The 14,560-nt window shown below is 48.3% G+C and overlaps 5 protein-coding genes across 5 annotated transcripts; 4 read left to right on the forward strand and 1 right to left on the reverse strand.

Annotated features, from left to right (window-relative positions):
* Positions 1-502: 502 nt before the first annotated feature.
* On the forward strand, positions 503-1,435 carry N7469_009377 (ribulose-phosphate 3-epimerase RPE1; the record flags this gene model as incomplete). Its single annotated transcript, XM_056648295.1, has 3 exons — positions 503-745; positions 844-1,095; positions 1,166-1,435. 3 exons carry the CDS (start codon positions 503-505, stop codon positions 1,433-1,435), a joined length of 765 nt encoding a protein of 254 aa, XP_056498060.1.
* A 351-nt stretch (positions 1,436-1,786) lies between these two features.
* Positions 1,787-2,988, reverse strand: N7469_009378 (uncharacterized protein; the record flags this gene model as incomplete). The annotated part of the gene is made up of 2 exons (XM_056648296.1): positions 1,787-2,629; positions 2,773-2,988. 2 exons carry the CDS (start codon positions 2,986-2,988, stop codon positions 1,787-1,789), a joined length of 1,059 nt encoding a protein of 352 aa, XP_056498061.1.
* Positions 2,989-7,099: 4,111 nt separating this feature from the next.
* N7469_009379 (uncharacterized protein) lies at positions 7,100-9,116 on the forward strand (the record flags this gene model as incomplete). The annotated part of the gene is made up of 2 exons (XM_056648297.1): positions 7,100-7,348; positions 7,461-9,116. 2 exons carry the CDS (start codon positions 7,100-7,102, stop codon positions 9,114-9,116), a joined length of 1,905 nt encoding a protein of 634 aa, XP_056498062.1.
* Positions 9,117-10,768: 1,652 nt separating this feature from the next.
* N7469_009380 (uncharacterized protein) lies at positions 10,769-11,411 on the forward strand (the record flags this gene model as incomplete). The annotated part of the gene is made up of 4 exons (XM_056648298.1): positions 10,769-10,818; positions 11,039-11,108; positions 11,179-11,267; positions 11,327-11,411. 4 exons carry the CDS (start codon positions 10,769-10,771, stop codon positions 11,409-11,411), a joined length of 294 nt encoding a protein of 97 aa, XP_056498063.1.
* A 1,907-nt stretch (positions 11,412-13,318) lies between these two features.
* N7469_009381 (zinc-binding alcohol dehydrogenase family protein) lies at positions 13,319-14,425 on the forward strand (the record flags this gene model as incomplete). The annotated part of the gene is made up of 2 exons (XM_056648299.1): positions 13,319-13,661; positions 13,722-14,425. 2 exons carry the CDS (start codon positions 13,319-13,321, stop codon positions 14,423-14,425), a joined length of 1,047 nt encoding a protein of 348 aa, XP_056498064.1.
* Between the last annotated feature and the right edge of the window lie 135 nt (positions 14,426-14,560).

Raw genomic sequence — 14,560 nt, forward strand, 5'->3', positions numbered from 1 at the left:
AAAGGGGTAATCCTGCAGTGGACCAGAGATAGACCAAGCCAAGGATCGTGAATGGAGGTGATTATCCCCCAAGTAATCCACTTTGAGTGGATTCCAACTGCAGCAAAAACCAACGCAGACTCACGATGATCTCACGTGAGTCGCGGAGCCCTTATCACCGGTTGCATCATGGCAAAAAAAAATTGGACGGATGCGGTGGAATTCAATTAGGAATCATCGTCAAATAAAGAAAAGAACATATTTAATATAATGAATAAGATAGATAAGAATTAGATTTAATAGATCCAGACCAAAATTATCCCAACTGCATCAAGTGTGTGTAGTACAACCGGTCAACTCCAGACGAAATCCACCCTTGGGTTGCCACGCTGAAGTAAACATCGGACGAGCTTCAATCAACTTTCCCCTCCCCCCCCACGATCTTCTCTTCTGCCTCTACTTTATCCTCTCTCTTTCTCTTTCTCTTCCCATCTCCCTTATCATCTTTTCACTCTAATTCATCATGTCTCCTCCCGCCATTATCGCCCCTTCAATCCTCAGCGCCGACTTCTCCAATCTCGGCCATGATTGCTCCCGTAAGATGGAGCAAGGTGCCGATTGGTTGCATGTCGACATCATGGATGGCCACTTTGTCCCCAACATGACTATCGGATGCCCCGTGGTCTCTCAGATTCGTGGTTGTGTTGACCGACCACTTGAACCTTGTGCTCGTGGCACTTTTGACTGCCACATGATGATTATGGAGGTAAGTGGGAGAGTAGCGGAGAGCTTCGGAGAGCTCCTAGCAATTGACCTCGAGTCCCCCTCTCTCTCTACATGACATATCTAATACCTTGAAATTAGCCTCATAAATGGGTTCACGAGTTCAAGAAAGCCGGTTGCGATCTCTATTGCTTCCACTATGAAGCTGCCGTCTCCTCCGTCGCCGCGACCGATCCTACCGATAAAACCACTACTGCCCGTACCAGTCCTCGTGAATTGATCAAATATATCCACGAGGAAGGTATGCAAGCCGGTATTGCAATTAAGCCTGATACCCCCGTTGATGTTCTCTGGGATATCCTCGACAGTGAAGACGTCAACGAGCGCCCCGACGTGAGTGGCCCACCATTTTATTCCCTCCACATATCTTCCTATTCTAATAATAAACTTGTTGGTGTTATAGATGGTTCTCGTTATGACAGTTCACCCCGGTTTCGGTGGTCAGAAATTCATGGCTTCCGAATTGCCCAAGGTTCAAGCATTGCGCGCACGGTATCCGGATCTCAACATTGAGGTTGATGGTGGATTGGGTCTTGGAACAATCGATCAGGCTGCTGATGCCGGGGCAAATGTTATTGTAGCAGGCTCTGCGATCTTTGGTGCCACTGATCCAGCTGATGTGATTGCGAAGTTGCGTGAGGCGGTGCAGAAGCGTCGTGCGCTGGAAAAATAGAGGAGAGCTTGACCTACCTTGACATGGGTTTGTGCAGTATATCTCCGTTTTTCCATCTCATTTTTTCATTCTTTTTTTTTTCATCTTTTTTTCATAAAAAAGGGGGTTGGGCGTTATCATTATATGCAATCGGGCTGGTCTGTTTTTACTTTGTTGCGTGGAACTACGTGATTATAATCATGAGATATGAATGGCATGCAATGATCGACTAGGTCTTATATTGGATGAGCCAAAAGAAACAAACAATACGATTGAGCGATCGCCAGGATTCCTCAAAGTGGTATCTCACGAACGGTTATGCAAACAGTACATCGCCTCATGTACAAATTCATTAGTCGTAAAGGGTGTGATTTACTTCTCGGCAGATACGGTTGATTCACCGGAACCAACCTCAGTCTTGGGCTCTGCAGATTTCTCTTCTTCCTTCTTTTCCTCCTCCTTCTTGGCCTCCTCCTTATTGTCCTCCGTATTGTCCTCCTTTTCCTTAGCGCCTCCATCTACATTCTCTTTCGGCTCCTCCACAGCACTCTGGGTAGCCTCTTCCACAATCGGTTCATCGGATTGCCGTTTCTGGGCGGCCTCTTGACGCAATGCCGCGATGTCTCCTCCCTCGTTGTTTTTACCGCTGATAGACTGTCGGATCTGACTGACCACTGGGTCCTGGCCAGCACTATTGGTAGATGGGATGATTGATCCTCGGTGATGTTCAACAAGTCCCAGCATCTCTGCGTTGCCAACATGGAAGTTGGCAGACGAGACGGCCGCAGCTTCAGGAACCACCATCGTAGGTCGCTTTAAGCCCTTGGGGGAATCGGGCGCAGTTTCTGGTAACTCTGGTGCGACAGAGCCACGATGGGTCTTGGTCGGGGTTGCGGATTTCGCAGCTCCTTCGGTGGTGGACTTGGACTCCTCTTGAGACGTTTTCTTCTCGTCACCCTTATTCTTTGCCTGAGAGGCAGCTTCTTGACTCGCCTGGCGAAGAGCCAGAACAGCCATCTCATCCTTCTTTTCTTCGGTCCTTGCAACGGGCGGACTTTGGATTTTGATGGTGGAGGGTTTAGGTGTTGTAGGTTCGGGTTCGGTAGATGCGGGGAGGGGATTGCTGGTGGCGGGCATGCCACCCAAATCCTGGACGCTATTTACGACCATGCGTAGTTCGCCGAATTCATTCCATTCTTCAATCTGCTCCAGATCCTACACGAATGTAGAGTCAGTTCCATGTCAAAGTGAAGCAAAGGCATGAGGAATGAGGGGCAACGGCAGGGGTTATCAGGGGTATACTCAGCGTGGGGTAGTTTGCGCAAAGAAAACAAAAAAAGACAAAGCACATCACATACTCCGACGATATCTCCATATTTCACCAGTCCAGGCAGTTTCTTGCCTTTGGATCGACGGCCCCAGAGCTTTCGTGCAGCTTCATCTGTTGCAACATCAATGGCTCGAAAGGGGAGTTTGTTGGCCTTGAGGATAGTTTCCACGCGGGCCGTCGCGGTGACGATGTGCGAGGAGCCCGCTGTCAGGGAGGTGTAGAGGTAGAGGGTCGAGTCGGACATGGTTGATGGAAGAAACCAAGAAATCAAATAAGACTGAGAATGAGCAGAATGCAAGGCTCCACAGACAAGAACAAACGTAAATGAAGAAATTCCAAACGCAACCAAAATTTCCAGGAGAAAAAGGGTTTCCCCGTTGAAGTCGACTTATGACGTGGCTGGTCACGTGGTTATGAAGTATACAACATCTTTTTTTTGTTTTCTTTTCTTTTTCTTTCTAATTCTGTTTCTGTTTCTGATTCTTAATTTGCTCTCCTTTTCTTTGTATTGTCTTCTTCCTTTCTGTAGTTGATCATCATCTTTCCATCATTCACTCTACGTAATCTCGACAACAACATCCAATTGATCTCCACGCAATCATGGCTGTCCCCGCAACTATTGGAGATGCCCCGGCGTGGCGACGTTGACGTCAGTCAACCATGTTGTGCCTACAGTAAAGACAATGAACTTGGACTATATTTACAACCATTCATGTAATTCGACAGTTTGTAGCATGATATCCATGGTCTTTTCTAAAAGTCTCGAAGGGCTGAATAAACTTGATGGTATTATCTTTGAGGCAAAGCTCAATTTTTGGTAAATATACTGGATCTACACATAATAAGCGATTCATGCTTCGAGACGCTCATTTCCTAAGAGGCGTTGGTTTCTATTGTTTCTATTATAGGACTCTACTCGGCTAAGTGTATTGACTCTAGAATCACAGCCTTTACCAGTCGGCAGAAGGGTACTAAAGATATTTATGATCTCTTCGCATCCAGATCTGTACGCTTTATCGTGAAAACCTATGTAGGGGAATTACGGCAATAGTGATGGTGAGACTATCAGTAGTCCTCAAGAATCTGCGACCAATACCAGTATTTGCTAGTAGCAGCATCTGGGTAGCAAGAGTAGAATCAAATCTCATGGGTAATCCTTGTGCTGATACAACACCTATCTAAATTTGTACAAAAGTCATGAGTACCTACCAGGGTAACTTACAGATACTAAATACATGCCATAGCCAGAGATATGAAGGATGAGCAGCCCTTGGGCTCTCCGGAGAGCATCAATCCAGCGGAAGGGAATACCAAACCAGGCCCTTGCTAGTAGTGATTGCTAGTATGAACAGGAGGCTGAAAATTACACCAACTAACTGGCACCCAGGGAGAGTTACTAATATCATCCAGGAAGTGCCCGCAATGATAGAAGCTGAGTAGAATATAACACTCATAGAGCCAGATACTCGATTTGCATATAATCTCCGACGTTAAAGGGATGTCTTTACAGAATCTAACCTCCAAGACTCAAGAGAGATCAAAAGCGTGAAGACTACCGCGGCGGCATCCTCCGCGGCAAAGCCACGCGATCAGGTTACACAACTTTAATCCGTGACCATGCAGCCAGCGATGAAACGGCAAGTTCACTCTCGAAATAAAGCTACAAGACCTAGTTCCAACAGCTCCTATTGAAGGCCAAATGCATCTATAGCCCAGTCGTTATGAGGGTGTATATACCCGTGATATGCAGGCTGCACGTCGACAATAACAGACCAGGCTACCCAGCCAAGGCTAGCCCGTCTCGCCAAATCGTCTGTTATGTGCGATAGAATGAGGGGTCTTGCAGACTTGGGCCGGGAAGATGTACTCCATCGCAAGTGCCTGGTCAGGCTGTCGCGGCCTAATACTTTCTAAGTTGCCACTTGCTCGTCAGTTGGAGGGCAGGTTGGGTATAAGCGTCGGTATAATATAACGTGATATAATGAGATGAGACTTAGCGAGTGGGAGATGCCGCGTTGGAAAATCACGGCAAAACAGTGGTTTCCACGGCGGCACAGCCTGCATACCCAGATGGAGACCTAAATAAAGAACTGGTCAGATCAGTTGGAAGACATCCGTCATGATTCTCGAGGCCGTGTCTGGTCTGACAAGCTTACTGTCTTGCCTCAGCATGTCATGTAGGTGCGTATAGTAGTACTCCGCATTGGGGAACTAGGTAGAAACTAGAACAACTGGCCGTTCAGCACCTAGTATGCAGCCAATGGCGGCGAAGCTAGGCATTCACCCCTGCTGAATAGATACATCGTGCCTCTCTGGCGCTCAATGACGAAATAAGCCGCGTCCAGCCCTCATTTGGAGGTCCAAACAGTATGAATGTTTGCTGCGAAAGTGTCAAGCTGAAACTTTCGCTCTGCTTCTCTTATCCAAGTCTGCCTTGAGTGATGACACTGTCTTATTCCTCGGAATTAGCTCCCTACGACGCACGAGAGCTGTAGTAACATGACACATCAAAATTGACAGATAACAATCATCTCATTCTGGCCATAGAGTCCCCTACCACCAGATTTAACTCCTGGAGGATCGACGTGATCATTATGGTTGGGTTGAAACCTCGTCGATCCGTCGCGAGGCTTTCGCTCTTCCGCCGCCTATGAAGAGCCGCCGAGGCGGGCTCGATGAAACGCGGCGGCAATCGCGTTTTAAAATATTTCCTCTTCTTTGATTTATCACCGAAGGTTGCGGGATGGACCCATAATGAAAGAGAAAACTGGCCACACGGTGTAGATGTGCTAAAATTGTGACCACAATGGTGTCTCCGTCATCGTGGAGACGATGGTTCGTTACTCCATTGGACTGTCGCTAGTTTGCGCGATCGTCCCGGCCTAAACCCCCCTGAAATTGAGACCGACACGCCGTCAGGAGATGATGGATGGTTAGCGTTTCGCACTATATGTATGTTGTGCTTCAGCTACACAGATACATATCACCCATCGGTTTTAGATGAGAGCAGCCTCTGCATGGAATCGGGGTATGTGCACGGAATATGTGGGCGGACAATCGTACAAAGTACAAGTTTAGATACCTCGTGCAGACCTGTCCCGCGAGCCCGGAGACATCTCCCATAGCCACGGACAACGGTTCTTTGCCCGGGCATTTGGGCGCAGCATTCCCTCGTCACCTGCAGGGCCCGACTGATGGCCCAGCTGCAGGACGACGTGGCAGTCGAATAGACGGTGGGAACTAGGGGGATTTGCTCCACGAAATGGTGGGTTTGGTACTCTAGAAACCCCATCAGCCACTTCAGACAAAAACCCTCATCAAGCAGCGAACCCTGAGTGGGATGCTACGTTGTAGAGACATGGGCATAGCCATAACGGTGGTAGGCGAAGGTTCCTCTCCCGCAGTAGGCGCTCCAGGGGGAGAAGGGGAGGGGGCGGCACGGCGTGGGAGTCCCAGCACCGCAACTCATGGGCTTTCTCATCTGCGCTTCCCCCCCCCCCAAACACCAAAAAATACATCAAATACACCAAACACACCAGCCGGGTGATACTCGGGGCGATCCGGTTCGCTGCCTCACTTTGACTGTTTTCTAACCCGTCACCGCCCGTAGCTGCAGGTAGACATCAACCAACCAACCATTCCCACAGGATGCATTCAGAATCAGGGAATAGTCAGCGAACGGTCCTGTCATTCGGTGCAAGTATCATACAGATACACTGTCAATTAGGACAAAATGCAGAATGAGCCATTGGAGATCAAGTCACTGGCATTGAGCAGTTGTGAGATCGTATTGGTAGAGAAGGCTCCCCGGGTCCAGACCTCTGGCCCACTCAAGATTGACATCTCCCATGCCGTGTTTGGTCTTCGATAAAAACCCTCCTTCGTATAATGTAGTGTGGAGATGCTGAGAACAACCTTAGGGGCCATGGGTGCGGTGGTGATTCTCTCCTGGGACTTTTGTATCAATCCTTTCTTTCTTCTTCTCCATCCTCCCCATGCTGCCCAATCTGGCCCATCTATATGCGCTGTGATATGATTCTTCTTTTGTCTTGCCCGTGATCCATAATCCATTCTTTTTAACTCGCAACTCCGCCTCCATCGTCTGGTTCATCTTATCGACCCGCCGATCTATCGTCCCATCTCGATAAGATCGGGGTTCAAAAACAACTGCGTAAGTTGTATCTCTGGCGCTTCCAGCAAATGGTGCCACAATGCAGACTCTTGCTGGCCCTTTCTATGCACTAACATTCATATAGAAACTTATCTCTACCCTTGTGCTCCAAAACCCCGTCCTTTGCAATACTGATAAACAGTTCAACCCGACACTAGAGACCCCCTCCCCCAATCCTCGCGACATGGCGCTCCAGGCCGACGAGGAACTGTTCAAGAGTGCCATCTCTGGGTATCGTGATGCATTTTTGGTTCGACACTCCCACCTTCCGGAATCCGAACGCAATCGGCTCTGGAGCCAGCAACTTAGCCAGTTCATCCCCGTTGACGACAAAGACACTGTACTGGGCAAATCCGGCAAAAGGACTCGACAGGATGCCACCCCGCGGACGCTCCTTGGTTCTGGTCCTCCGCAGGCAAAACGACGAGCCACCGTATGTGTGACCTTGGTCTCTTGCTCCTCCATCTTCACCTCCACCATTCCCACTTCCTCCCTCCGCCCCGCATATTCTATACCTCCATCAGCCCAGGATTGACATTTGGCAGAGCCCGGATCTCCCGGTGACCCACGAGCTGCGGCGCGCCCTTTCGCATTCGTCTCCCCGGCATGCGCCCCGACAGGATGCGCCGCTCTCGGGCCCAGGCCAAGGTTCCTCTTATCGACACACGCCAATGATGCGCTCGCAAAGCCAGCAAATCCCGGTCTCCCACTGGCATCCTCCAGCTGGGGTAACTATGGGAAAGCGGCAATCGTTCGGACCAGGCCAAAGTAAGCGCCTTGATCATGTCGACGAATATTCCCCGTCCGAATATGCGAAGCACTTGGATGAGCCCGACACCGAACCCCAGCCGTACAGCTCCGCTTTGTCTATGGGATTGGTGACTGGATCGACAGAATCTCCCCCAATCCCAACATCCGCAACGGCAGCGGTAGCACCTGCTCATTACCAGTCTGGACAAACATCCCCCACGGCCGATCCATCCGCGACCACGGCGGTTGAGATGACTCGCAGTGGAACCACTGATACCATAATCGACAGCTTTGACATGTTTCGCTTCAACTCGACGGGACCACGCCCGGAACTGGACCAAGCATATTCCATCCCGCCAGAGTGGGTGCCCACAGCCACGTCTGGTATCTCGTATCAAGACTCCTTCCCTTCATCTCTCTACCCTGACTTAGATCCCACCACTTCATTTCCTTTCTCCGACCCCAATTCCACCTTCTCCTCCACCTCTGCGCCCAGCACTACTCCCTTTCGGCCACCAGCGGCACCCGCAAATTCTTCCCGCAAAGCATCAGAAATGAGGCAATCTTTCTCCAGCTCTAGTGAGGACTCGGAGGAGATCATGCCGGCGTCGCGCGCGATCCGCCGAACCCAAGAACAAGTCGCCCATGCGGCTCGGCCTATCGCTCCCAAGCGTGAATCGCGCGATAGCATCAACAGCCAATCCGAACTACAAGATACGCACAGGATGGTCCGCATCTCTTCTGCTGATGGGACAGCGAAAGAAGTGGCCGCCATTCCGAAAGCATCCGTTCAAAGACCGCCACGTTTAAAGACATACTGTCATGTCTGCAACGATCAACCAGAAGGGTTTCACGGCGAACATGAACTCCGTCGACATATCGACCGTGTCCACGCGCCAGTCCGTAAGGTATGGATTTGCGTGGATATCTCACCAGACAAGAGTTTCCTCGCCAATTGCAAAGCCTGTCGAAATGGTAAACGGTATGGGGCGAATTATAACGCTGCAGCACATCTTCGTCGTACACATTTCAATCCTTGTCAAAGGGGCCGCGGCGGCCGCGGCAAGGATAGTGAGAAGCGTGGAGGCAAGGGCGGTGGTAACCACCCCCCAATGGATGTGCTAAAGCATTGGATGGTTGAGACTGTGGAGAGAGCCAACGAGAATACACCCAATGTGATTCCGGACGTGATCGAGAATGGATACTCGACTTCATTACCCTTGCATGATCCCTCTAAGGCACGTGTAATGAAACGACCCGCGGGAATGACATCGACTCCATTGAACGAGACGAATAGACATAGTTCGTCGGTGGACATGGAGTCGACACTGATGCATGGGTTTGACTCGTATCCGGTTTCGGCATCGTTCGAACTAGATCCTACCCTCGATACACCATTCTATCTTGACTCGCAGCCGCTGCCATCAGATTATGATTCATATGTCATGTGAGCCGATCGTAGTGCCGCGACCCCAACTCATGGGTTTGAAATGCGCATTGTTCGAAGTTTGTTTTTAGTTTCTTTTTTCTTTTTCTTTCCCTCCTCCCCTAACTTCCCTTGGTTCGGGTTCGTGTACTCTATTTTCTGGATATATATTGTTTGGTAGAATGATGTGTGAGGATTGGTTTTCAGATTTTTGGATCAAGGAGTTGATTGATTGACTGGTTTGTTGATTGGGCTAGGCTGGGCGGGATTGGATTGGTACCCATTTTTGCAGCGCATTTGGGACATGGGAACATATTTTTTGGTCATTCCTCATGATTTTGGGGTGTTGAATTGGTTCTCTCTTGCGACTCATTTCAGATCGCTCCTCTTCTTTTTGATCCATTTCTTCTTTTTTGATATTCGGGATCTGGCAGAAGGGCTTCGCTGCTTCTCACGACGGGAACTTGTATTTGACTTGGTTGGGTGCGCATTGCGAATGGCCCCCCCCGACAAGATAGTACTGACATGATGACGAACCACTAATGATGTATGATGCATAGTTTAATGACATTGTTGATTTCTTCTGGATTCCGTGTAATGTTGAAAATGCCACAACTGTTATTCAGTCAGCTTGTCTGTATGCTGTATTGTATGATCAATACTGCTGTGTACCACTAGGAAACATTTGTGAACTAGCGTAGTGGAGTTGGTCATGCAGGAAAATGGAGACTGACAGCCACAGGCAGCAGCAATACCAGCGGTCAGATCGTGTCTTGCGGATCAACCGAAAAGGAGGTTGGTTCGTGCAGGAAGTTGTTGAGTGGTCGACTAAGAGGATAAGTGGAGAGGCATGTGACTTGGTGGCTGATGGTTCAACCAATAACAGCCACCGCGGCGCAGATTGTGGAGGTGCGTATGTGGCTGACTGCTTCTGTAGGGCTGTGGCTGACAATACATGTATTACGGTAATTTACCATCACCGAACCTTGTACGACACTATGTAACTATTTGTATACATAGTACAAGAAAGTACTCTAGGCTACACCGAATCTCAATAGAATTCCTTACCGTGCTGGATACTATGATCATTCAAATTAAAAGTATCTCGGAGTTTGCCGTATATAAATACTCTCTGTACAATAAATAACTTGTTATATGTATATCCATTCATTTTCTCTCATACACCATCTGTAAAATTTCTGTTATTCTCAGCCCTGCCAAGCACTGCAACCCGGCCCGAGCAGTTCCCCCCGTCCTTCCCGTAAATACGTGGACGCTCTTCCAAGCGCACCGCTCGACTTGGGTCTTTCTCCTCTTTTTCTCTCTTCATTTCCCTTTTCCTCTCTCCACCCACTACTTCTCGTCCTCTCCCTCTCTTCTCTATCTTCCATTTCTCTCCACTCGCTTGGATTCTTTGTCGGTGCCAAGCCACCCCTTTCTTTGTCCACCTCCATCAAAACAAACTCCTCCCAGGTATGTCTCTGCTGTTGAGTTCGTCGTGGCATCGGACTCCTAATCGCAACCCCGATCTGGTCCCGCATTTCGGGCCCTTGTGTGGTTCAGGGAAATATCTTGGTTTCTTTCTCCTATGCCAAGAGTTGATTCCAGGCGATTTCGATCAACACAGATAGCTAACAAGCATATCTCTTCTCTCCGATCAGATTCCTATCTTACACAATGGCATCCCAAGGCTACTACGGCGGCCAGCCCCAATACCCCCAGCAGGCGTGAGTCGACCCGATACCCTCCTCTTCAAGTTGCGCTCGATCCATATCCACTTTTCGCCTCGATTATGATGTTCGTCTCTGTTGTGGAACAGAGATATCATGTCCTTCCCGTCGATCAGAAGTTATACCGAGATAGATCGCAGACATGATGCATGGTTTCGCATTGGTGACTGGCTCATTTTTTTTGATAACACCCGGTACTGATACTCTCCTCGAATAGCTACGGTCCTCCCCCAGGTGGTGAATATTATCAGCAGGGCCCTCCCCAGGGTTACTACCCCCCTCCCCAGGTTCGTACTATGCCAGCAACATGATTTATCGGTGTAATATTTAACTTACGCACTGGTTTATTTCTTTTAGGGATACGCTCCTCAGCAGCCCCAGTATGCTCCACCTCAACAGGAGCAGAAGGGTAGCAGCGGTGGTGGCCAAGGCTGCCTCGGTGCCTGGTGAGTTCTAATGCTATTTCTCCACGATCCGCCGTGTCAATATGTTAATGATTTCCTAGCTTGGCAACCCTCTGCTGTTGCTTCGTCTGCGAGGAGGGCTGTGAATGCTGTGCCGAGTGCATCGAGTGCTGTGAGATGTGCTAAACTCCATCATACGATGACTCATGATATGTGTTTTTCCTTTCTTTCTTCTCTTCATGGCGTTCGCGTTTCTCGGATTCGCCCGGAAGGATTCTAGGGCAGATTCCACTATTCCAAACTGCGCTTTTTGGATCGTACCCTTTCATTTATAAAATGAAGCTCACCGGGTGATATTCTAGGGTTCGGTGCCAAGGACTATCACTTCTATTCTCCCTTCTGCTCCGCTTTACCTATCTGAAGTTAATTTCACTCTTCATTGGATCTTGTACTTGTATCCACTTATTCTCCATCTGATTGTCTTGTGTTCTAGCTATTCAGTATGCTTGCTATATAGTTTAGTGATCTCGTGGTCTTTGGTTCCTCTAAAGCTATAGCTGTCGTAACTCGTAACATTTTTGATCACTTCTCTATGGTTCTAGTTCGAATCAACAAGCCTTCGAATTTTGATGATAATCCCCACCTCTCAACCATCACGCTGGTCCTCCAATACAGCGTCCCAGCGGCTAATGAGTTTCCCAAGTATCCCGTAGGTGTTACAGATGCAGCATGCAGGGTCTAGGCTGAGTCGAATGATCTATTATTATATTTGAAAGCCCTACCGTGCTGGTTATGTGTAAATATTGGCGATATCGGCATGTTGCTGAGGACTACTCCGGTTTCATCTGCATCTAAGCGCCGGTCATGGCTAGTAATAGTAACGAGTACAGGGTCTACTAGATATTAGTATTTTAATATTATGGCCTAGATGACCCATCACCCCAGAGACCCCTCTCAAATTGATTAATACCAGCTCTTAATTTGGTATATCATAGTTAAGTTCTTTACATGAATTACAATCGGCGTCTTGTGAAATATCCAAGCCCTACGCGTCCCTCTCATTAGCCTCACAATATCGAGCAAGCAATTTGACATTATCAACTATCATGGGTTTAATGGGTACTAGACACAGTTAGGGCTGATCACATAGTTAGCCCCAGCTGTACCTGATACTATCATATTCGGGATAGCTCTCAATCACACAGGTCTGCCAATCTTGTATAGATCCATAATTTTCTCAATTAGACAATGTATCGGAGGCACAGGAATCAAAGATGTATTGTAAGCATAGTACGCCACGCACCCGATATGTACCGTGCCTGATACAATTACATCACGTATCGGGTGCGTGACATACAAATAGTCAACAGGTATATTACCTACATCTTTTATTCCTGCCCAGAAATAACTGTACCGTTCATACATGGACATTCACAGATTGGATCTGTCGGAAAGCCTATTGTGCAGAAGTTGAAAGTTGTCTTCGAACAGTCAAGATACCAAATTCATCTCTTTTTCCAAAGGAGTAATTCTATGGAGGAAGCCTTTCTTGCCATCAGCTTCATCCAAGTTACTTGGCTCTTTTCATAAATTCTCCAATTAGGGTCCTATGTATGCTGCCCATTCACCATTTTCATACTAGGCGATGGAGAAAAAAAGAATTATGCGATAACAAATCTGGCCCTCATGTAAGCAATGCCCAAGGAAAGCTTCTCTAGAAGGCTCAATGCCCAGTTGATGTGTTACTCCAAACACTCTTGTTGATAGTACTTAAGGTTAATAAAACTGACCTTTTTTCTCACGGAATGGCACCTAGAATAGGCAACCGGCATTCTATTTCAGTTTGGTGTCTTCATGCCCTGGGTTACTACTGTACATAATATCCATACTATATGGATATAGTGCTGGGGGCCTGAGGTCGGACGTTACATGCTAAACGCCGTAATATCCGAGTTCTCCTCTATTTCCATGGCTTCGTGTAATACGATCACAGTGAGTAGTAGTTCTATTTAAATGAATATTTCTATGTGCTATTGTATCGCAACTGGAAATAAAGCAAGTTCGTATCGAAAATCATATTGTACTACTTCATCATGAAAGAAGCATTCATCGATAAACACCTTGTGGTGACAATCCGCGATACTGAGATCCCCACTCCAGATGCCAACCAGCTTCTTATCCGCGTGGTTGTGTCCGGCAGTAATCCCAAGGATTGGAAAATGCCTGCTCACTGGCCTCCAGATGGTGCTCCAACAAATCAAGGAGATGACATTGCAGGATATGTCGAGGCAGTAGGGGACGGAGTGGTGGGCTATCGGAAGGGAGATAGAGTAGCGGCATTCCATCAGGTCATGAAGCCACATGGGAGTTGGGCCGAGTATGCGATCGCTCACAGCCATGCGACTTTCCATATTCCTGAACGGACAAGCTTTGAGGGTTAGTCTCGATTGAATCTTCGGATGCATACCTTGGACAGTCTCCGCTGAATCATTGCAGAAGCAGCAACAATCCCCTTGGCTGCCATAACTGCTGCGATTGGCCTATACCAGCAACTGAATTTACCTCTACCCTGGAACCCAACAAATGAGCCCCTCCCGCTTGTCATATACGGTGGTGCGACTGCAGTTGGCGCATTTGCCATCAAGTTCGCTCGGCTGTCAAATATCCACCCATTGATTGTTGTTGCAGGAAGAGGCCGTGCCTTTGTGGAGACCATCATCGACAGTGACAAAGGCGATACCATTATTGACTATCGTGACGGAGACGAAGCTGTGAGAAGCGGTATCAAAGCCGCAGCAAAAAATAAGCCCATTCACTACGCCTTCGACGCAGTGTCGGAAAAAGGTAGCTATGAGAACATCGGCGAGATTATGACTGCACCTGGACAACTCCTTCTTGTGCTACCAGGTGTTCAGTACGAGAAGGAAGGCATTGTCAGTAGACTTACTATAGCTGGTTCTATTCACTTCCCTCCCACTGACGGAAAAACGATCAGCGAAACGGAGTTTGGAGCTGCGTTTCTTCAACTCATGGGTCGTGGTTTGTCACAAGGATGGTTCTCAGGACATCCTTTCGAAGTACGTCCCGGTGGGCTGGCTGGAATTCAGGACGCGATGTTGGATTTGAAGGGTGGAAAGGCTTCTGCTCTCAAGTATGTCTTTCGTATTGGCGAGACTGAAGGAGTGGAGCAAGAATATTGAGACAATCAACTCAAGTCCATGGAGCTTTACAGCCCTCCCGGGAAAGCCCCGAACCGTATTTTAGTGCTTGCTGGGTTGCAACATAGCTGTTTGTGGGGAAATAGCAATTTGGAAGATTACTATAATTCCCCTGTG

This window comes from Penicillium citrinum, assembly GCF_028827155.1.
Source record: "Penicillium citrinum strain IBT 23319 chromosome Unknown utg000008l:1.0-2707905.0:1.0-2709502.0, whole genome shotgun sequence".
NCBI lineage: Eukaryota > Fungi > Ascomycota > Eurotiomycetes > Eurotiales > Aspergillaceae > Penicillium > Penicillium citrinum.